The sequence below is a fragment of the Falco cherrug genome, chromosome 8, assembly GCF_023634085.1.
Source record: "Falco cherrug isolate bFalChe1 chromosome 8, bFalChe1.pri, whole genome shotgun sequence".
NCBI lineage: Eukaryota > Metazoa > Chordata > Aves > Falconiformes > Falconidae > Falco > Falco cherrug.
The window spans coordinates 9,886,490-9,909,379 of record NC_073704.1 but is presented as its reverse complement, the minus strand read 5'-3'; the positions used below and the strand labels follow the sequence as shown (position 1 = coordinate 9,909,379).

The window sequence follows — 22,890 nt, the reverse complement described above, 5'->3', positions numbered from 1 at the left end:
CGGCAGCACCCTGAGGGGTCACCGCGGGCAACTTCCAGAAATCTCCTCACGGTCCCCGCGGGGACCGGGGCCGCTCCCTCGCTGGTAAAATGTGGGAGATGCTTTGCCGCGACTTTGACAGCACTCGCTGGGGCCTCCGGGGGCAAGGAAGCGAAGCGTAAATAACGCTACACGAAGCTCAATGGCACCGCCCGCCCGCTGGCCCTGCGCGGGGCGCGGGAGCCTCTTCTCGCGAGAGGCCGCCCCGGCAACGGCCGGACGCGGCGGCGGGAGGCCGCGGCCATGGAGGAGGCGGCGGGCTCTGAGGCGTCCTTCTGCCTGCAGAGTATCCTTCCTCCTCCGCCTCGTCTGAGGCGGGCGGCTGCGGGGCGCCCTGGGGTCTCACGGTTCCCTCCCCCGCCTCAGCGCTCCCGCCTCCCCCCGTGTGTCATGGTGGTCCCCAGGCGGGGGGGCCCGGGGCGCCCCGGCGGCGGGTTGGGGGGGATCGGGCAGGGCCAGGGGCTGGGGCCGGGGGCGGGACTGGCCCGGCGGGGACCCGCAGGTTGCCAAGCTGTTTCACAGAGTAAGAAAAAAAAAAAGCTAAAAAAGTCTGCCACCTTGTTGCTTGTTTTTGAGGGCTATTGCTCCTGCGGGCCTAACGGGGACAGCATGCGGGGTTTGGGGTTATTTTTCCCCTGCAGAAACGGTAGGGTCGTCGTACTTCAGCGTGATGTTTGAGCTCGTTGCTGAGGGTAAGGGTCCTGGTGTGACCCTTTGGAAAGGAAAGGCCATTTTACACACACACACACACCCCCCCCCCCCCGACGTGGATGGGGCAGTCTAAGCAAGGCACTTGTTTCCTCTCTTAGGTTAGTTGTTGATCAGTAAATGCAAAATATTTACGCAGGAGTGACAGGAGTTGTTACAAGGGCTGACAGTGGGGCTGTGGAAGCTGCTCCTTCAGTTTCCCCTGCCTGCCCGCAGAGTAACTGACGCGGTATCCCTGGGTAGGGTCAGTACGGTGTATGACCGAGTCATAAAGATTATGATACAATAGCCTGGACATAATTTTATTTGCTGTGGCTTTTAGAGGGGAGAAAAAAAGTTTGAGTTCTTTTCATGTTTGAGTTGGAGCAAATTACGTTAGGAGTTTATGGCTTTCACATGCACTTTTTGGCCAGGTGACCCAAATTCTAGTTTGGTCACTATATCAGACCAGCTCTGTTCTGGTTTGTAGCTGTGAGCTGCCAAATCAAGAAGATCTTTCACGCTTTGTTTTAGAGGCTGAACAATTGGAGCTCTACCAATACCTTAGTTTTTCCTGCCTTGCTAGAAGTAAGATGTAAACTAATATAAAATGAATTAAAAAAAAAAAAAAAAAGTGGGGGACTGCCCTTTGCAAGCTGTGACTCTGTTTCTACCTTCTTGAAACTGTATAGCTGTTCTCATAGTGTGTGCTGTGCTTAAAGTGCTGTGTCAGGACCTGTTAAAGAAAGAATTGACAGTGCACAGTAGTTTTAGAAATTAATTCCTCTGTTTTATTGTGCACCTTGCCATGATTTCTAGAAAAAAAAAGGGGGGGGGGGGAGGAAATAATGTTTTTTAAAGTAATATTGTAGTCTGTGCTCAGCATTTGCAATTACGCACTAGCTTAGACCGTAGGGGATTGCAAGGACTGTCAGGTCAGTTAAAAATTCAGGGGAAAAAACCAGTGTTTGAAAGTTTCACCTTAAGGTTATACTGCGGTGATGCTTCTATCTGCATAGAAGGATTAGATAAATACAGAAAGAATTAATTGAGTTGGGGGGAAAATGATCATACAAAAGATAGCTTTAGAAAAATACTCTCTGGCAGAATCACTAAACATGGTTTGAAAAATTATTGGGTACAATATTTCATTTAAATTTACTTTATTTGAATTAATTTCAGATTGATAAATACAGTGCTATAAAGCGATGAAGAAGCTTAGAGGTTCCAGAGAAGTATGCAGATACTTAGTTCATACACAGAATTACCACATATATATGGAAATTGTCCCCTGCTTCATACAAAAAATGTTGTACCCAAGTATTCATGCTATACAAGCACAACCACAGTTTCTGAAGTCTCATTCTTTAAAGAGAATGTATAGTCAGCTAGCCAGCGCTAGGATATCTTAATCTAAGGTAAGAAGGGGCATTTGAGAACATCACCCTAACTAGTCAATCAATATTACTATGTGTTTTATCTCTGCTTGCCTGCTGCAAGCATCCTTGCCTTTTCAAACAGTAAAGGAAACCTATTCTTCCTGCTTTGCTGTGCCTTGCTGTTGTTCCCTTCTTAAGTCATCAATAGTTCAGGAGAACTTTTCTCCCTCCGAGTTGAAGGAACAAAGTTGAGGAGTTAGGAGCTGTTTTATTAGGAATGTGGTCAGACACTGATGTGAGGACCAGAATGTTCCTGTTGTACTGGGGAGCAGGTGGATAACTGAAAGTTAGCCAGGTGCCCAAGTCCCTGATAGTTAGCTCAAGTCTGTTGGTTCAGCTCTTGAAAGTCATGTCTCAACATGAGATGTTTATATCTGGGCTCTCTTTGCTTACCTTGATGGACCTACATATGGTCCTGGAGTACCATGCTGAGAAAAGGTGCATTTGTGGAACTGTACGATTTCTTTGCCCTCCCATTAAAGCCAGAAAATTAATCCAGATTTCTTCTGGTGTGATAGAGAACAGATTATTAGGCCTGTTAAATCTAATAGTTTGAGGATTCCTTCGTTGTTCCCCCCCGCCAGCCCTTATAATGAAAGAAAGCATAGTAAATATTTTTTTTGAGATCAGTTTTTGCGGAGCTGAGGTTTTAGAATTAAACATTCCAGAATCAGTCAAGTTACAAAATGAATCTTTTGCAGGGAGCAAAATTTGAGATGCATAGAGGCAGTGACTTGAATTGAAGTCCTGTGTCCCACATCTGCAACCTGTGATGCAGTAGTTCAGGAGGTAAATTTCAGGGCACAGGTATTACTGGCATTTGCTTTCACGTCCTAAGCCTAGATGGGAGATGCTTAAGAAGTGTTCATGCCAGTTTCCTATTTATGTATGTAACTTCTGTAAGTAAGCATGTGGTGTTACTGTGCATTTGGAGGTACACAGATGTGCTTCAACTTGATTACTGGAATTGTGCCTTAATTCGCTCAATAACTTCCCTATTTGGTTGTTGGTGGCATTTATAAGAGAAAATGACAACTCTTAATCCTGTATCTCAAACCTGTAAAAAACAAATGGTGGTTATACTTTTGGGGGAGTGATCTTCAGCTGTTAGCCTTCCAGATGGTTACAATTTCACTGATAGTTTTGTTGATACTGTGATGCTGGGGTCTTAAATGCAGGTGATACTTTTGCATATGTATTGTACAGTGAGAAGTGCAGCAAAAGGACTGTTTTTTGGGAGAATAATTCATATTTAGGAAACTTGATCCAAAGCTGGAACATTGTGTATCTGTTTTTTTGTGTGTCTGTGTATGAAGTACTGAATTGCCAGCTTTTCTTCAAAAGTTAATTTCTGGTTGATTTATGTGGGTCATTTGTAGGCTAACTGATTTCCTAGGGAAACTGTCAACAGAGCATCTTGCTAAAAACATTTCTGTTATACTTTCGTGGGCTGTGAGACTAGTGGATGAAATGTTTATTTGGGTTTCATTTTATACCACGTGTAGATGTTTTTAATGACAAGTCTGACTCTAAAGCATTTGGAGGAACTGTAGATAATTTTCAAATGGATTTTTACATTCTGAAAGTTCCTTATCTTTTTGTTTTGTAGCTGTGTTGTAATTAATGAGGCATTTGTATCAGCTTCAGTAAATAGTCCTCTAGTATTTAGTGTTTGATCTCAAGATGTTCATGTTTGAACTTGTACATCTGAATTTGATGAAAAGTGCCATTCTCTGACAGCATGAAACTAGTTATGCTTAGAAGCATAAAGTCTATAGAAGCTTCAGTGTAGCAAGACCCTTATGAAAACTGATGGTTGGGTAAGTGGGGGCAGAATTTAGCTACTGTTTAATTCAGGATGGTGCTTGACTTCTAACTTTGATAAGTCCGATGAGGCGAACTTTAATGGTGTTTAAACCTGCTATAAAACCTCTGAATCAAAATTCTGTGCCTGTGCACAATAGTTTTTAATGGTGCTGGGCTTGTTTACCTAAAGGCCAAAAGAAGCCTTCCAAGTGTAGTTTTGTGTCAAAAAGAACAAGGGTGAAGGTGGTGATAACAGATTTATAGATGATTGTTTTATGATACACTTTTTTTTAAATTGGAGCTCATAATGTGCATCAGCTGTTTCAGACTTAACAAAATCTGCAGATTTTACCATATCTGACGATTCTAAAGATGATTATCAGTATGAGGAGGTAAATTGATAATCTTCTGATATATGTGGTAGAATATTCATGTTTCATTCTTTTGTTTTACTTCATCAGCCACAAAAATGTCCTAGGAGAAATAACTTGAATCTCCTCTTATAAAGTGCAATGATGCTAGGCATATTTTTATTTTTCAAGAGAAGATTTAGTATCAGTTGATTTGTAAGGTTTTATTTTAACATTAAATACTCTTTCTGAAGATACAGGCATTTCTGTTTAAATGCTTCAGCTTATTTATGTGTGTTTCACCAGTATAAATTCTATTTAAATATAGCAAAATATTAGTTTAACAAGAATGAGATTGTTTTCGGTAGTTGTCCTGGGAGTGGGAACAGTTGCATTCTGAAAGAAAGTTGTATAAAATATGTTGATATCTGACTTAAATTATTTCATTTAGGTTCCAGCAGATGATGAGTTTAGCCTTCAGGGAGATGATGAGGATCTGTCAAAGGCTTTGCAGACTATTCAAGAGCAGGCTGAAGATGCCCACATTCTAGTAAGAACTTCCTAAACATTCTAAGATTCTCTCTGTAATTCAGTTGGCATTAATGGTCTAAAACTTATTTTTTAATTCTTTTATTTATGAAATATTTGTGTGGAAACAATTGTCTCATTTTTTAGAAGTTTCTAGGGGGTAAACATAGGCCACAGTGGAAAAAACAACTTGTTTCCTGGGCTTCATCTTCCTTCAACTTCTGTTCACTTTATGTTCCATAAACAACCTGATATTGCAAATACATGTAACAAATATATAGATAATTTTGAATATATTAATGTTATTACAATATATCAGTATTTTAGGGTTTGTTTCTATATTGAGTAGATTGAATGAGAGTGTGATCCCTGACACAGGAAACAAACTGTGTATGCGTAAAACCCACAGAAGCTTGTACTTGAATACTTTGCTAGAAAAGATTATGTGTATATTGAAAATAAAGAATGGGCTGTTACACTGTGTTAAATCAAAATATTAATGAAATTATCAATGGTGTCATACATTAGTTCTTGACACTTCTTATATGTACAGCTTGATTTCAAAACAGTCATATAATAGTTTAGAACTACACAATGGGATTGTTATAATGCATTTTCCAAAATAAGATTTATCTGAATTTACTTGCTTATAACAACCTAGAGGAAAGGTGCTTTTGCCTGCTGGGTTTCTAATACCAGCACTATCTCACAGCCTCATCAGTAAGCTTTCCTCATAGTCTTTGTTTTGCAAAAGCAAATGATTAATAACAAAAAGACTAAATTATTTGAACAATTCTTACCATCAAAATGGAGGGAAAATGTGCATTTTCTTCTGCACTGGGGCATATCAACAGGTCAGTTTAGTATTTCAGATCAAAACTTTTAATGAAAACTGACAATCCTGGTGCCTTACATGTTTTGAAACTGAATATGCCTGAAAATTAATGGAAAGGTGGCAGAAGTTTTTAAGACTGAACATACTCAATGTTAACCAAGTAGTGGAAATTCTTAATGTTCTTTAAGTATAACTGAAGTTACGTCTGTTTTACTGTGCAAGTTGACATTCGATTAAAAGTGAAACAAGGAAGAAATTTTTTTAATCTATTGATCTTTTCGTTGTGCTATAATTAAATAATCTTTTTACCTTGTTATTGATTTGTTGAACTTTGAATGGTAGGAAACAATATGCTAGTATCTGTCCTGTTTAATCAAACTGAAGGTGTTACCTTTCCTTAAAACAAAAGAACGTGTGTGCTTAAACTCAAATTCTCTTTGATTTTGTGCTTATGCTAATGCATGTCTGCCTTCTTGCTGATTGACTCATTATTTGGAGGCCTCATTTTTTTCCACGATTTTGAAATATTTTCAGCCTTTAGACAGGGAAGACATGAGCAGAAATATGTTTTAATACACTTGCTAGATCCTTGACAGCTTTCATAACTATTTACTGTGTATTCTTTGAGGCTCAATGACTAGATTGCTTGATGCTAATTCACTGGAAAAACAAAATGCTGCAGCAGACGGTTTTGGTGACCCAAGTCAGAAGCACTGTTTCCTGTGAATTAATATTAAAACGATACGCAAACTCTGAGCTAAGAAGCACAGTAGAAGGCTGCCATCTTCCAGTGATAAATGATTGGTATGCTTTTTCAATCATTAGCTTCTAATCTTGGCAAAAATAGGTTAAATTAAAAAATAACCATATCCTGGAATAGCTGCTCTGTGATAAACAATTTTAAGCGATTGTGTTTCCTGTTCATAGTAACTCATATACCCAGTCCCATATTAAAGATCACATTATGATACTAGATGTAAATATTTTTGTTAAAGAAATTATATAGAAAAGGCACAGATCGAGATCCAAAAATAAGTGATTTGCTAAATGCAGATACTATGAATTTCCACAGTTTCTAAATTGAGTAATTACAATTTCTTTTAGGCTCTGCAAAAAGGTCAAGTATAACCAGGAAACTCTAAGAAAAATGCTTATTTTCAAACTTCCTTCTCCAAAGCAATTAGCGCTAATTACTAAATTAAAAAGAGCAATATAAGCAAATAGAAGATGGCGCTATTAATATTTTTTAAAATAAAATTGTTGGTAGGAACTAAAACTGTGTTTCTACAGGGAATATTGAGGTGTATTTTCTTTCTTTCTGGGTATCTGCATGGGTGCAGTGAAACCACTGGTCTTCAAGGAGTTTGAGGCTTGCTCAGCAATTACATTTCATGTTTTTGTTTGGGTCCCACCAGGGAAATGATGGAGCTCTAATCTGTAAATAATCATTTCCCTCTAGTCTGGTGAAATGGCAGCTGATTCAAAATACAGCTGTGCTGGGCAACACATGTTTTGGACAACGGTGATTCTTCCTGCTATTCCTGTTCTCATCTTCATTTGTCCTTTTGGTCAGAACTCAAGGGTTTTTTTTCGGTTTTTTGAGACATTGTATAGTGATATAAATTATTCTTAAATACAACCGAATATTTTGCATATGAAAGAAAATCTTCAGGTGATAGGGATCATAGGAAAAGGATACAGAACTTCTGGAAAACCACACACACACAAAACTGGCTGAAATATTTTCTTCAGTAGTTATGACTATTACACTTCTGTTCCAGGGTCTTTTATTTTCTTAATATTCCAAACAATAATCTGAAGTTACGTTTCTGTTCTTCGTTAATCTTATATTTTTTGCAGGTTTGGTTTTTAATTTGTTTGAATGTGTTAAAATTCCTTGAATTGCCTTTTTATATTCTTTTTTCATTTAATAAGTTTTACAAGAACAGCTTGCTCTGTTTTTCAGAGAAATTACTCATTTATTTTGTGTTCCTCTTTCTTCATTGGATAGAAACTCTTGTGAGTATTGTGAAGTCCTTAAGGTTAAGCTACTTAGCAATTAATTTATTTTACCAGCCATATTTACAATCCTTACACAGAAAATGTTTTGGAAGATTTTAATTAAAAAATATTTAACCAAGAGGTATTTAACAAATACTTAACAAAGCAAATATTTAGCTTGTTTATTTTGACTTAATGGTCAGAATCCTTTAATAAGGTGGTTTTGTCTGTATAGTGACTGTAGTGTGTCTGTTCGCACCACATTAATAGATTGTATTTTCCTCATTTCTAAATAGGGAAATATAGAATGGCATAATAGTAATTTTTTATATATGGGTAGTCATCCAAGGTTATGATTAAAGCAAGTGGTTAGCCTAATATCATTCACAAAGTCTGCAGAAGAGCTGAGAATTTATTTCTGGTTTCCTCAGGCCCTGTTCCAATACTGTGCCTGTTCGACTGCATTCATTTTTCCCTGTATTGTTTCCCTGTATTGTTGAGCTTTGGTTCCTGAAATGATTCTTGGTGCTAGTATCTAGCTAATAAATTCTCTTCTGCGTGGATGGAATGAATTCCTATCATATTTTCATTTATTAAGGGAATCAAGCTGTGTCATTTCTTCCAAAGACTGGGTTTATAGATGTGTTTGGGAAACTACAAGTAACAATATTAGATGTTTGCCTCACTTAGAATCAAGAAAGAAAAGAAGCAAGAAAAAAGGAATGCAGCTGCATGTCTGCAGATGTACTCTCTCTGGTACTTGTATTACCACAATTAGAAAATAGACCTGTCTAATGTACTGTATCTCTAGTAACAAAAATATGCTAAATATTACATTGCACTTGGCATATTGTGTTATTTATAATGGTGTTACATGGCCTTGATCGTACATGTACAATTCTTTCTGTTTATATTAGGTAGGTTTCTTGGTTAAACACAACATTTTTTGTATTATACAAAATGGCTATGAGATTTTTCCAGTGTTTTTATTTTATCAAGAGAAATGGCTTTATCTCCAGGTAATTTATGCAGTCATACTGATAGAGCTCCCACTAAGGACATGAATAAGCCATAAATGAATGGAGTTATCAAAAATCCCAGGCCTACAGATTCTTTTTTAAATGGATGGAGGAAATGATTTGCAGTCACAGCCTTTAGCATGTCTTGATGAATATCTCACTGGAATTTTTTTCAGTTTTGTTAGTATTGAAATGAAGAAAAGAATGTAGGCATGTGTGGAAGCGGTTTCTGCTTCTCATCTCTACAGTGCTAGCTCTTTTTTTAATAATGTGGCACACATTGTCATACAATCTGAGTTTATTTCAAGAGCATTCCAAGTGATAGTTGCATTGTGCCCACATGTGGTTCCCAAATGCTGAGACCCTCATGTTTAGGTATGTCAGGTTGCTGTAATCCATTTGAAATCCGAATGATATAAGGGCACCACTTCGGCTGCCAATTTGTGGCAGTCTGTCATCTAGTTATCTTTAAATGGTGGGGGTTTTTTTGGGGGGGCATAGTCTCAACTTGGTCATATTTTACCGTTTACATACGTCCTTACATCTTGAAATCTCTCTAGGAGGGCCTAGTATCAAGCTGTACACTGAGTGGGCTGAATGGAGTTGGGTGAAGGAAAGAAATCTGCATTGCAACAGAAAACTGTGAAAGGCTTTTCTCTCTCGGCTTTTCTCTCTCTCCCTCCCCCCCCCCCCCCCCCCTTTTTTTTTCCTTCTCTCTCTGTAGTAGGATTCCTCTGTTCTGTTTTGATTCTGCTTTTGGCAACTGTGTTTGACCCATGAGCTGATCCTATCTGAATAGCTGTCTTTCTTGATGGCACTGGAAGAGCTGCCTATGAGGCCTCAGTGCACAATCTGCATTCTGCTAACACTTGTAGCAGTGTTGTCTGGCAGCTTCATTCAGTGTCTGCATACGGATGTTAAGAAGAAAAGGGAGAACTGATCTTTCTGAGACTAAGACATCTAATGATGAAGATGCAGTTCTTTCAGTCTCCATTGTATGCATCATTACAAACAGAATATAAGCTGGTTTACTATCACCTTGGACTCCTGTGGTTTTTATTAGATGAAGTACTGATTTTTCTCGTCAGTAGTTTTGAAGGTTGCTGAAGGGTGCAGGAGTATGAGAACTAACATTTTCTTTCTGGTCAGTGACAGAAGATCATCCATCGTCTAAATAGTTTTAAGTCCATATCAGATCATGTCAGGTTCAGAATACTTGCTTAAATCGGGTGATTTTTGAGTTATTTCTCTATAACCTTTCACAGACCTTGACATTAGAAGGATCAGTGATTACAGATCTGATCAATAAAGACAACGGAAACACTCAGCTGTACTCCAGTAGATCTGTGACTTTAGATGACTTCAGAAATAGAAGGTCTGATAATTGTGTTGATCTTGTAGGTTTAATGACAATTATTAAATTTTAATTTCAGGCTTTGCAATCGGTTCTGACTTCTGAGAAATCGGTGTCTGAATTACCTGAAGCAATAGATGACTTCTTCTGCAATTTCCTGGTCAGATTTGGAATGTCCAGAACCCTTGACTGCTTCCAAACTGAATGGTAAAATATTTTAAGTGACCATGTTACTTTGAGAATTGGAAAGTAATGCTCAGGATTCAAGTATTTTCATATTTCAGGATATATTTCCACTAATGAGTACAAGTAATTCTTAAATATGTAGTGTTTTAACAAATAAATACATTCATGTGGAGGACGAGGATGCAAACTATTGGTTTAAGGACAGACTTTCAAGAAAGTTGGCTCCAAGGGAGCTCCTAAAGAGGTACCTTTGAAGGACTGTATGCATTTTGCCTAACTCTATAGACATTTACAAGTCTGAAGTGGTCACCTGAGGCCTCTTTTGTGCATGTAGCGGAAAAGGAAGAAAAATAACTAGTTTTCAGGATGAAGCTCATGCAAGTTGTTTAAGCCATCTCCTTTATGATGAAATGAATTAAACTGATTTTTTTTCAACTATATTCTGCTCTCCACTGACTGACTACCAATGCAAATTAAAACCAGCTACGGTGCAGAAGTTGTCATTGGATCAAATAAGTCAATGCCAAATGACCAGCATTTCACTTCAGCATGCTGTGAAATCATGTGGTTTTGTTATTTCCTTGCTTTCTGGAACATGGGTGCCAACTTAACTGAGTATTTTATAGTATGCTACAATATTTGCACCTTAATTGTTTGGGTAGGTTTGGACATTCGTTATAGCTACTTTGTATTTTAAGTAGAATAATAAAAAAAATTTGATACTGGGTTATTTTTTGTTATATCAATTGAAATAATACAGCTGGTTTGGGTTTTTTTCTTTTTAATATCTAATTCCTATTGTAACCAGACAAGTAAACTCTTGAGCTGTTGCTATCTTCTTTTTCCCAGCTTTTATAGATTTTAGGGGTTTTGTCCATACTTTGGGCAGAAGTTAAAACATGCAGCTTCCTCTAAATACCCACTTCCTCCTCCATTCTCTTCATATATGGAATCCCGCAGCATGTATACTGTTTTAATTTTGATTAAGAATGATGTGCCAGGAATGCTGCAAAGCTTGAGAGGAGAGCTGAATTATTTTGGAGGAAAAAGTGATGCTTTAGATGAAGTTCTACTGAAATACTTTCAGTTACAAACTTGCTTTGATTTGTGAGGTACTCTGGAAAGATTCTGAGAAGTGGAAACACCTCTCTTAAAATTATCTTGAGGCTCAGATTTTTTGAATAAGGTCTTTTGAAATTTTTCAAATTTGAAAATTAGTCAATTTTTGAAAAGTCAGAAACATCTTATTTTTTTCCTACAAAATACTTGAAGCTTTTAAAGTTTATTTGAAATATTCTCTCACGCGGAATCTTTGCTGCTGTTTGCAAGGCTCTGGTCTTACTAATACAGAGCTCACCAATCAGGCATTGCCTTTGGAATTAATAATGATCTGCTTTTTGATAGCATAACAATGCAACTTAAATGATTCCTTAGAGAAGGAGCACCATAGTTCTGTATTCTTTTTCAACAAAAGAACTGATATGAATAGCATTGTTTGAAGTTTAACATTTTTTATACTAAAAGATAATTAATACTAGACAGATATAAATAGCGACCTTTTTATGAAACTACAGCTTTCTCTGAAGCACTTGGAGTCTGAATTTATATCGATGGCAAAATCCAAATTGCTTTTTAACAGAGCAAGTGCAGGTCTTAGCAGGCCCTATCTTGTAAATTCTTAGCTATACCTATATTTTTTCTCCGTAAGTAATATTTTTAATTTCAGTAGCATTACAAATGAGCTCAGCATGTCAGGATCTAATCTTACTGCATTGAGACTTTTTCTGCATTAATACCTTATTTCAAAATGTTTCATGTTGGTTTGAAATAGATAATTTACAGTATTAATGAAAGTGAGAGCAGATTAGTGTACTCAAGTTCCTCATTATGTATTGGGACGGCACTCTCGCTCTCATGCTGGGGTGATCAAGTACTAATGGAATTTAAAATGAGAAATTAATTAACGTAGAGAAAATTTATGAAAAGGCTCACTTTGAAGTAATTGTCTGTCTGAGATCTAAAGGTCACTTAAATTGGACCAAATTATCTGTGTTTATTTCAGAGTTTGAGAAAACATTCTGCTATTCTATCCAGCTGCATAAAATGTCATGATTTTATAATGTTTTATTTTAAGTCAAACACACTCTTTCTATGATATAATGAATAATTTTATCATACTTGTAGTGATTTCTTTACTTACTTAGGTTTGGTTTGCACATACACTTTTTTTCCACTTATACTTTAAGGAACTAAAAATTAGACTTAAATTATTTTTAGAATATCTAGTTTACCTTTAAATTTTCTGTTCCTTTGATACAGAAGAATTTACAGTGCTTTTGTTGTTTATTAAAGATACTGGATCGACAGCTTTAGAGTATGAAGTGCAAGGGCTGATCAACTGTAAAGTCATTCATTTGACAGTCTATACCTCCTAATCCCAAAGAGCTCACTGCTGGTGGCAGCATGTTGCCAGTCTGATGAGCAGATGAATCATTTGCAGTTCACACATATGCATGGAGCTATCACTGCGATTAGTTAGTACACTCATTGGACTGGTAATCTCTGACTAAGTGTTCCTAGAGACATGGCAGGGTTTCAGCTTGTAATTATAAGGAAAGATGCAAGACTAATTACGGAAGCATGATTGAAAATTCTTTTCTGTTTGCTGTAGTTAAAATTGTGGATAAACTTATGTGACCAAGCAAGGTTAAAAGCTGTTTTGCGTATGCCTTACAAAGATTGCCTGCGTTGTGCATAACAGCACATGCAGCACAGCTACTGTGTGTTCTCTGAGCATTAAGGTAGGCTCAATATAAAATAAATTCATTTTTGCAGAATGAAGAAAATGGATATAGGTTGTGATCCTCCATGTCACAACTCCCTGAAGACAGTGGAGATAATCTGCATATTTCAGGCAGACCCAAGTTTCCTCTGCTTTATGTCCTTTTTGGCCTGGAAATCATACAGTCATATTAATATACATTGTGCTCTGAGCTCATAAATCCTGAGAGAAACGAGAATTATCAGTTCTAGGACAGCATCACACTAAAACAGATTCAGTTTTTGGATTAGAACTGGCTCAGAACACAAGTGAAGTAACCTCAAGTTTGATTGTAGAAAACCGCATGGACATACCTACTTTCTTGCCCATATAACAAGCATAATGTGAAAATATAAATTTTCTACTCACATGCCATAATAGATCAGAGGATACACTAGGGCAAAAAGGTGCTTTATTTTTCTGTGCTCGTTTCTTTCTTAGCCTCCTGTTGAAACTGTTTAAGAAGTTATCGATTAGAATGATAATTTTCAGTAAGAAGTTCTTGTAAAAGATAAAACTTGGTATTTTAATCCCTGAAGGCATCTTTAGGTGAGTTATCCCTTGGTAAAGGAGTATCCTGAGCTACATATTAGTTTATTGCAGGGCCCCTGCAAACATGATTCCTTTAGAACTCTTAGAAACTTGAATTCAATGTAATGTATATAGTAATAATGTATTATTTGTAGTCAGTCTGCACTTGGCTTTGATCGTAAAATCATAGCTGACCATCTTTTCCTTAGGATTCCAGATTGTTAATTTTAAATAGCGATTCAAGAGTAACAACTGTTGTTCTGAAAAGCTTAGAAAAATACCTGTGTGTATGGAACTAACTAATGTAATTTGCATCAGAGTTCACTGTATAATGGAAAGAAGTGAGAACAATAGCTATTTGGCAGTCTACTAGGTATGTAGGAGTTCTATAACTTTTACAGGACCAGGTTCATGAAAGATAGTGAGATTTCACAATGCAATTTTGTTGTGTGGTTTTCTGTTCCATTTCTGCTACATGCACAATAGCCTTCTTTTTTAGTAGTGTTCTTAGACAAGGGCATGGTGAATTTATTGGTATTAATTGTATTTCATTAAAATTGTCTTTCAAAGTTCTTAGCTCTGCTGGAGGCTAAGTTCATCAATTATCAATGTCTGATGTGTCTTTGTGCAGAAATTTGATGGTTTTCATGAGGTGCAGTTACAGAATTCAGTGGAGAAATTTTTCTAACAAATAAAGGAGTATTTACCATTGTAAAGGTAGAATTGTGGTCATTTGTGATGAGAAGTGCCATTATTTGCAATATTCCCAATAGGCATTGTACCTGCTAATCAGTCAATGTTTATTTGAGGGGGGAAAAAAAAGAAAAAACCAAACCAAAAAACCCCCTAACCTTTCTTCTTAGTATTAAAGCCTGTTGTTACTATAATTTGCTCAAGAAAATGAAGTGATGATAGGATTAATTTTGCTTTGGACATGTTCAGTTTAACTTCTCAAAACCCTTTCATCTCTGGTGGTGGATGTGAGTGACAGCTTAATTCATAGGGGTGAGCATTCCTAGAAGTATCTACAGAATGCAGATAATTTGCTGACCATAGGAGGTACTTTGGACATGCGTTTCTAAGATTCTCCTTAATTTTCTGGAGGATGTTAAGTAAACATTGCTTGTGAAGTAAGAATCCCTTATTCTACAAATATTTTTTGTTTCTGCAACATGTTTTCTTGATCTAGGAATGCTGTGCTTACTGTCTTCGAGTTTTAGATCTGCTGCTTGTGTCCAAGCGCAGGAGATGGCATTTAGTATAATTTCTCTCTCTAATTACTGCTGTTCTTTTCATGCTTCCTTGTTACTTGGGAAAAAAATAATGCACAGATTCAATCTATTTTTCACCTGAAAGGGCAAAGAATTTTCAAATTACTGCTAGTGAGTTCCAACCCAGACAATCTACCAGTTGAAGTCAAGATCAGCAGGGAAGAAGATTGCGAGGCTATAGTCTTTATCAGATCTAAATTATTTATAGCTCCATGGAACCTGTGCTGAACTGATTATCATGGCTACAGTAGTGCACAATGTCTTTTGTCTTCAGGGGGGATGAAAGTTCGTACCAACTTCAGGTCTGGCTCTTATGTCTTTCAGGACAAGAAGTAGACAAAGAAATAGATGTTTTGTACATGTGTACTGGATTCTGGACACTCCCCTGCAGTGCTTGCACAGAAGCATCTTTTGCTTATATATGTAGGCTTGAATAGAACCTATAATCATTCCCTGAATGAGCATGATTCTGCAAAGATGTTTGTTTTGTGTGCTGACAGTCACTTTTTTTTTTGATCAAATCTAGCTTTTCTGAATCTTTTCTAATATCACTGCTTGCCTTTTTTTTTTTTTTTTTTAAGTAGATGATACTTAGGTAATTTCAGTTGCTCTGTATTTAAATGCCTTTAAATTAAGCCTAAAATGAATGGTGTCAATGCCTACATCCTTTCTACTGCCTGTTAGAGTATTCTTTGCTTTCACTGATATCCTACCAAAAGACAGAGTCCTAAAAGGTAGGAGACTGACTGAGTAGACTTTATTGCCATGGGCTGTAGAGATTCCTACCTTGCTGCACAGCATTACACACTGCTCCAGATTCTCTTTTACTTATCAAAAAGCAAGTTAGTCTGTACAAGTATTTAACTAAAGCAGCCTTCAGGCTTCTACATCATAGACTCATGTTTTCTTGGGGGCTGGTAAAATGGGTAAATATTAGTAAACATAATTAAGTAAGGAGAGGGCAATGAAAGTAAACAGGAAGGAATGGAGAAATTTCCCTAGGTGAGCTCTGTATTGCATGTTGAAGATAGCTCATTCATCCAGGCTATATACAGCTTTGTCACCTTATTTGAGTCCTTAAAAAAACCCCGTATCTTGGAGTATTTGAGTGTAAGAGATAAAAAGGGCTGTGAGTGTATGCAAATATTATTTGAACAAGATCCAACCCCCCCCCTCCCCGCCCCCACCCCCTTTATTTAAGCTATTTTGAAGAAAGAAAGGAAAAGAACAATTGTTTAAATTGAAGTACTGTGTTATACAGGGCATGTCTTTTTACTATTATGAAAAATAATACATTTTAGATTGAAAAGCAGCAAAATAGAACACAGTGTGGTGGGACAGTACTGTTGCTAATTGTTAGCGATCATAGGAGGTAAATGCCTTGAGATAATAAATAACTTTGTGATTCTAGTTAAGCTAAATGCTAGCGTGAGAAGGGAGACATCAGCAAAGTGCGGAAAAGGAAACATGGAATAAAATATCTGTTTCTTTTCTACTAGGTATGAACTTGTACAGCGAGGTGTGTTCACAGCCAAAGATACTGGATTGGTTCCAACTGTGTATACCCGCAACCAGCAACTTGAGGCTGAGAATATGTGTTTGAAGAAAGATTTGGAAAACTATAAAGTTGCTGCAAAGTATGTTATTTGGTCTTATTGAAACTTTGATATACAGCAGTAAATGGCCACGTAAAGTAAACCCAAGTACTGAATGGAAAGAAGTTTGTTTCTTATGCTAGCTGCACATATTTTTACTTCTAGGTGACATTTATAATTAAAGTTCAAGTTTCTCTAAGCTCTATTAGAAACCTAAATCTTAATTTTTATTATTTGTATTTACTAGGCTATAGAAAATAACATTCAGCATCCAGTAATCACAACAAATTACTACAAGAATTCATGAGAGTATAATATGTAGAACTAAAAAATAAATGGTTATGTGCATTTTTTATTAAAATACATTACTATAAATTACAGCTACCGTAAACCAGAAAAAAACCACTATGCATTTACTCTTTTTTAAATTGCAAAAAGTCTATCACTCTGGCCCTAGTGGCAAATGGTATGTCAGTGTACATTACCATCACTGCTTGTAGTAGTGGATTTTACAAGTCAGTTGTACTTCAATTATGAAAGAGTTAACATATTTAGCCTATATAATGAAGAGATGCAATCATGAACTACATGTAGCACAGCCTTTTCTGAAGAATGGTATGTCTGCACATATATGCGTTGATTGAGAATTTACCGAGACAGAATAGTGCACTCACTTCAGTTTTGACATTGCATAGTTTTAAAATATGGAGCTGTAAAAAAAAAACTTCCATCCCTGATTTTCCTCAAGATTGCTCAAGCTACTAATTTCCATTTAGATTGTTCCTTCATATGAAAAATAACTACTCGGATCTTAAAAAATCATTGCTGCTGATAATAATGATAATCAAATTATTTTCCTATGATCATGATTGATTACATTTTAAATTAATAAATTAATTGGTCATAGTCTAATAGTTAAGTAAACAGCTTTAATGATCAAGTCAAGTATTGTGTAGTCTAAATATACTAAGATGGGCCATATAGAAAACATACATGTATTTTAATTTGCAGCTTCTTTGGACAATGAATGTTTAGGGATTGTGTCTCATTTGAATGGGAGGGTAAGAAGCAGTAATGTATAGTAAAAGAAGGAAAGACAAAATCTGGCTTTTCTGAAATTTATTATTGTCAGTAGCGTTTTTAACAGGCTTTCCTTTCTCCTTTTTTTTTTTCCCCACCTCTTTTCTCTGCCCACCCCCCACATGAAACAGAACATGCTATAACAAGATGATCTGAGCAAATTATAACTTGATGACAGTTTTCCTGGGTTTGTGGCATTGCTATGTGATTGCTTAAGAACTCAAAGCTCTAATCCTTTTTGCTGTGGTCATGAGTGAGCTTGGGTTTTCCCATAACAATGTCTATACACTGTAGGATGTGCCAGAAGTTCATTTTATAGCAGAATGAGTTGAAAGGCTGAAAGATGACATGATAATCTGCAACAGGAAGAAAGCAGCAGAGGGAAAAGACATTGTCAATATGCTAGGTTCCTACAGGCTATCTGTTAAAAAAACTCTAAACACTCAGTTAAGTGAACTGGGCTAACATAATAAATGAATCTACTGTAAACTGTGACTTGCTTTTTCACATTCTAGTGTTTGATGATAACTAAACTCTAAAACCCCTGGAGAGGGAAGTGAGATAGAGGGCAAATCCTATATGACACAAATTAGATGGTGAATAAATAATGTTCATCAGCATTTACTGTTAAATGCTACGCTTATTTGCATGTACCTTATTAAAACACTATTAAAAAGTAGTTCTTTTCTCCACTTGTAGGGACAGCTTTGTTTTCATAGTATTTCTGCTAATATTAGAATGGAGTATATATAGATGTGAAACTTGTTTTGTGCTAACGGTCACTGCTTCATTTTTCAACCTTTTTACTTCAAATAACTTTGAAAGTTTTCCTGGATACCAGTGTTAAAAGTTCAGCACTTCTGTGCCATTCATTTCACTTACTTTGTCTGGAATAATTTATGAATTAAACCAGTACTGTTTCTAGAATTAATGAAATTTGTGAAACTGAGCATTTCTGCTGGACATAGCATGAGTTACAGTGTTCCTTTGTGTCTTTTGGATAAACCCTGGTCACAATAATCTAGTAAGTCCATTTGCTGTAGTGACTGTTAACAGCATTTTTTCTTGTTCATACATTCAGTGACTGGAGTCAGTACCCTAGCTATGATAAAGCAAACATTCCAGCAGGAGCCAAAATTACCTGGAGGACAATTTGAGCTCTCAAGTATTGAAAGAGAATTCACCAGCTTACACTGAAATCGGAATGCCTAAACAGCACTGAAGAAATGCTAGTTTGACTGGTTAGAGGGTCTGTGAGCGGAGTTTCCTATTTTGCTCTGTGGATTAGTCAGAAGACTTTCGTTGTAAGATACAGTGCTGTGAAGTGTATTTGAAGAAAGCTTTTAATTACATCTGGTATTTCTGAGATTGGTAGTCATGACAGCCGTCTTGCAGAAAAGATTTTATTTGGGACTTAGGCAGTATGGGGGCCCAGGATAAATGACTGTAAACCAATTACCTCCTGCTTTAATGTTGTGTAGCAATTGGAGGAAGAGATTCAGTGTCTGGAAGCTAACTGCAATTGCATTTTAGGTATTTTAATATAGTATTTACATAACTGCCTGGCAAGCAAGTGGGCAAATAGAGTAGATTGCAGGCTGTTGGTTACATTTCACTGTGATGTTTAATTATTTAAAGAGAAAATCACAATCAGCTTCACCTCCTGTATAGAAAGAGTATGTATTTTTAATAGGTTGACCAATGTCTGAAAGCATCTTAAGATGTGACAAAATCCCTGAATGCATACATGAAAAGAAATAAATGTCAGCATAATTTTTACTCCACAGCTAGTGATGGTTATTACCTTGAGGTTTAGATACACTACTAATCTTTATTAAATGATTTCTAAAACCAGACATTATCTTATGACAGAGTTCAAAACTAATTTTACATTGGCTTGCCATGTGACAGTTGTTAAAATATACCTTGGTGTACCCTCTTTCTCTTTTACCTTGAAGGCTACAGTTGAGCCCTGACTGGTAAAGGATGCTGTTATCAGCTGCAGTATTTTTATAATGGAAGCACAGATGTTCTTTCCAATACGCAAGAAAAATTTGAAAATAACATATCTGAAAATTAACTCTTACAGGAGACTAGTTAATTTTAATTTATTGTCTTCAGTGATGATTTGTTATTTAAGGATTTAATATTCTAGTAATTGCTAGATTTGAATAGTAGACTGTAATTTCATAGCAACATTGAACTCTGCCTATCTGATGATTTAAATAGCTTGAATACTATATATTTTGGTGTTTTCCTATGGCCAGAGCCTTTGTATTGCTTTTGTATTTAAATAAATATGTAGGTAGACAACATAATGGTATATCAGTTTTAAGATTGTGTTAATCACAGGGACTGCTAACTGTGATATTTGTAAGTTCTTTAAACATTTAGGAATTTATTAGGGAGATTGAATGAAAGTTGTGTACAGCTTTTGTCTGAGGGTTTGCAACTGACTTCAAAAACATCAGTTGGTAGTTTTAAACATTTGCAGGTATCTTTCTGTCCTGATTTTTGGAAGCATGCTCACAAGTATACACCCAGTTTACAGCCACACTAACAGTCAAAATATAAAGCAATCCTGGAAATCATATTTATTATTACTGTTACTGCTATCACCAGCTACAAAATCCTCAGCTGATCTCCTATTTCTGTGCCAAAATCTAACCATTCTGGCACATATTTCTCCACTTATACCATGAAAAAAATAAAGTGCATGTTTTTTGTATTGTGCATCATATTTCAATGCACCTAATGTGTTTAAATGCGTTTAATTATAGGGTACATGTAGCATCCTTGCTGCTAAATGCTGTATAAATGAAATAGAGTAAAAGTGTGAGAGTATATGTTTACTGAAACTGTCTTAACTTCAATTAAAATTTTAGAGCTACAACTTGCAGCATCTTGGGGAATAAAGTCTCTCCTAAATTCAGAAGGAACAGGGCACATAACTCACCTTTAAAAATCCCTACTTGGATTTATTAGACCCTGTCCTTTTCTGCTATTTTTATGAAACTACTTGCTTGAAAAAAGTTTAAATGGAGAGACCTGTGGTCTTTGACATATATCTTAACTAAATAAATGGATTTTGGCTTTGCTATGACTGTAGCAACACTTTTACTCTTAGAACAAGCCATCTGCTTAGCTTTGAAGGGGCAGGTTTTGTATTCAAGATCTTACGGCAAGTCAGATTTTGAGAGTGGTGTCATGATGGAGTTGTTTCACAGAACTGTCCTGAGACCACTGATTCATTTACCTCTCAAATGTTTTGCTGTTCATAGGAGCTTGGAGCAGAATCATTAATCTATACTTTACATTGCAATACCAATATCCTGAGTTACTCTGTTTAACAACTTCTGGTACTTGTGCACGTGCATGCCCACAGCTCCTTTGAGCTTTTTGGGGTGTTACTGCAGGGGCTGCCCTGCCTGTTCTCATTTCCCTGCCAGCTTTTTCCCAGGTTTGACTGATCCATAGTGGCATTAATTCACCTCTTCTTCAGGTCTTTCTAACTGTTCCTGCTACAAGCAACACTTCACATGTTAATGTACTCATATAAGTGTGGTAGTTTGTAGGTAATAAATATAGCAAATGCATTTATAGTAAATCAAATTGTACAATTAAATATAATGTGCTGGCAGTTATGGGTCTTATTCCTGGACCTGTGATTTTGGCATACTCCACTGTCATAGTGGTCTTCCTAACTCTCAGCTCCTGTTGGAGAGGAAATGAGCTTTATTTTTGCAGAGAGCAAATATCTAATTACTGTGCAAGGTAATTTCAAGCTTCCTTTGCAATTAAACAATTTGTCTACAAATCTTCCCTGCCAAACCCTTATCAGTAAAGGCAAGGAGAAAATGTACAGAATATATACAGAGTATTTTCTTTTATGGAGCAGAGTATCTCAGAGTGTCCCATGACTGTGTGTAGAATGTGCTTAGAGAATAACAGGTTTTCACTTTGTTTGCGATTAATTTTGAAATGTATTTGTTTTGCTTCCTGCTGTCATGTACAGGGGACACCTGGGGATGGGCTGCAGACATGATTGAATAGAGCCTAGAACTTTTCTAGCGCAGTTTTTCCAGAAGCTCTCTAAATCCACATGTATGCAAGGCACCGATACAGTTATCCTTCTGTGTGTGTCCTTCTAGCACGTACCATGATGCTGGGCTCCAGATGTGATGTAGATATTAGAAAATCAGTATTGCAATACATTTTCATGTAGAGTTTTAAACCCACAAGAGTATTGTTTTCTAATCACCTGTAATTTGAATGTGTACCTCCACAAGAGCCCTTATGCTTAAAGTAAGGTTGACCTCAACTCTGACCTTTATAATCCCAGAACCCTTAAGGATCCTATCTAAAGGAACCAAAGGAAGGTGAAGAGTACCCATGGGTGTTTTACATCAGCTGGCAGCAGCAAAAAGACCTCAGAAGCACACATTCTCCAGCACAGGCATACCACCAAAAGATTCCAACTTGGATGCAATAACCATGTGTTCATATCTGAAAATTAGTTTGATATGTATTCAGCATACCTTGCTGAGCAATTAATAGGAGGAGACTAACACTTGTCTCTTGTATTTTCTGTTTACATACAGCAAAGCAAAAGAGGCTTTCCTAAAGATGCAGAGAGAACGTGACTTCCATCGAATGCATCATAAGCGAGTGGTCCAGGAGAAAAACAGGCTTGTTTGTGACATTAAAAGGTTAAGAAAATTATTTTAATTACTATACGTGTAGCATGGAAGAGAATGTCTTCAATTATTGCCTAGTAATGAGATAACATTGTGGAATTTGAAGTGCTGAAGAAAAGGTAGCTGCCTTTAGTTAGTGTCCTGGTAAACACCATTTCCATTGGACTGTTCTGCCATGTCTCTTACACAATTTCTGTGTGTGGTTTTTGGTATGCTTTCCATGGTGTGATGTGGCATTAATAAATACATAGTATTTCTCATAGTTGAAAGTATAAATGAGATTTTCGTTTACCCAGATCTTTTTCCATAAATACATAGTGATTTCGGGGTCTAGATCTTTTGTCTTGTTTTAAGGATAATTGGCATCACACGAAGTTCAGAACCTTTGCATTCATGGTTCCCATAGTTGGGTTTTTTTTGTCCTTTTACATCTTGGAACTTCCTATATGAAACTTGTTATGTTGCTTTGGTTGTGTATAAGCCCAAATTGGTACTGAGTTATAGTAATTTATAATATGAATTCTCAATTCTGTCATCATGAAATTCTTTAAGTTTTCTATTAACTGTTGTGCTGCTTGGCCTGCATGAGTAGAACTTCTGTATTGTTCATCTGAAGATCAGTGGGCCAGGTAAGAGTTGAGTTTAGAATCT

The 22,890-nt window shown here is 36.7% G+C and overlaps 1 protein-coding gene across 1 annotated transcript in view; it reads left to right on the top strand.

Annotated features, from left to right (window-relative positions):
• The first annotated feature begins 224 nt into the window (after nt 1-224).
• The window catches only part of SPAG16 (sperm associated antigen 16), a 412,472-nt gene continuing 389,806 nt past the window's right edge, over nt 225-22,890 (top strand). Inside the window, exons 1-6 of the mRNA XM_055718613.1 lie at nt 225-325; nt 4,317-4,363; nt 4,773-4,871; nt 10,138-10,265; nt 16,367-16,504; nt 22,144-22,251. Coding sequence (XP_055574588.1) covers nt 283-325; nt 4,317-4,363; nt 4,773-4,871; nt 10,138-10,265; nt 16,367-16,504; nt 22,144-22,251 — 563 coding nt within the window. The 5' untranslated portion in view covers nt 225-282. The remainder of the gene's footprint in view (nt 326-4,316; nt 4,364-4,772; nt 4,872-10,137; nt 10,266-16,366; nt 16,505-22,143; nt 22,252-22,890) is intronic.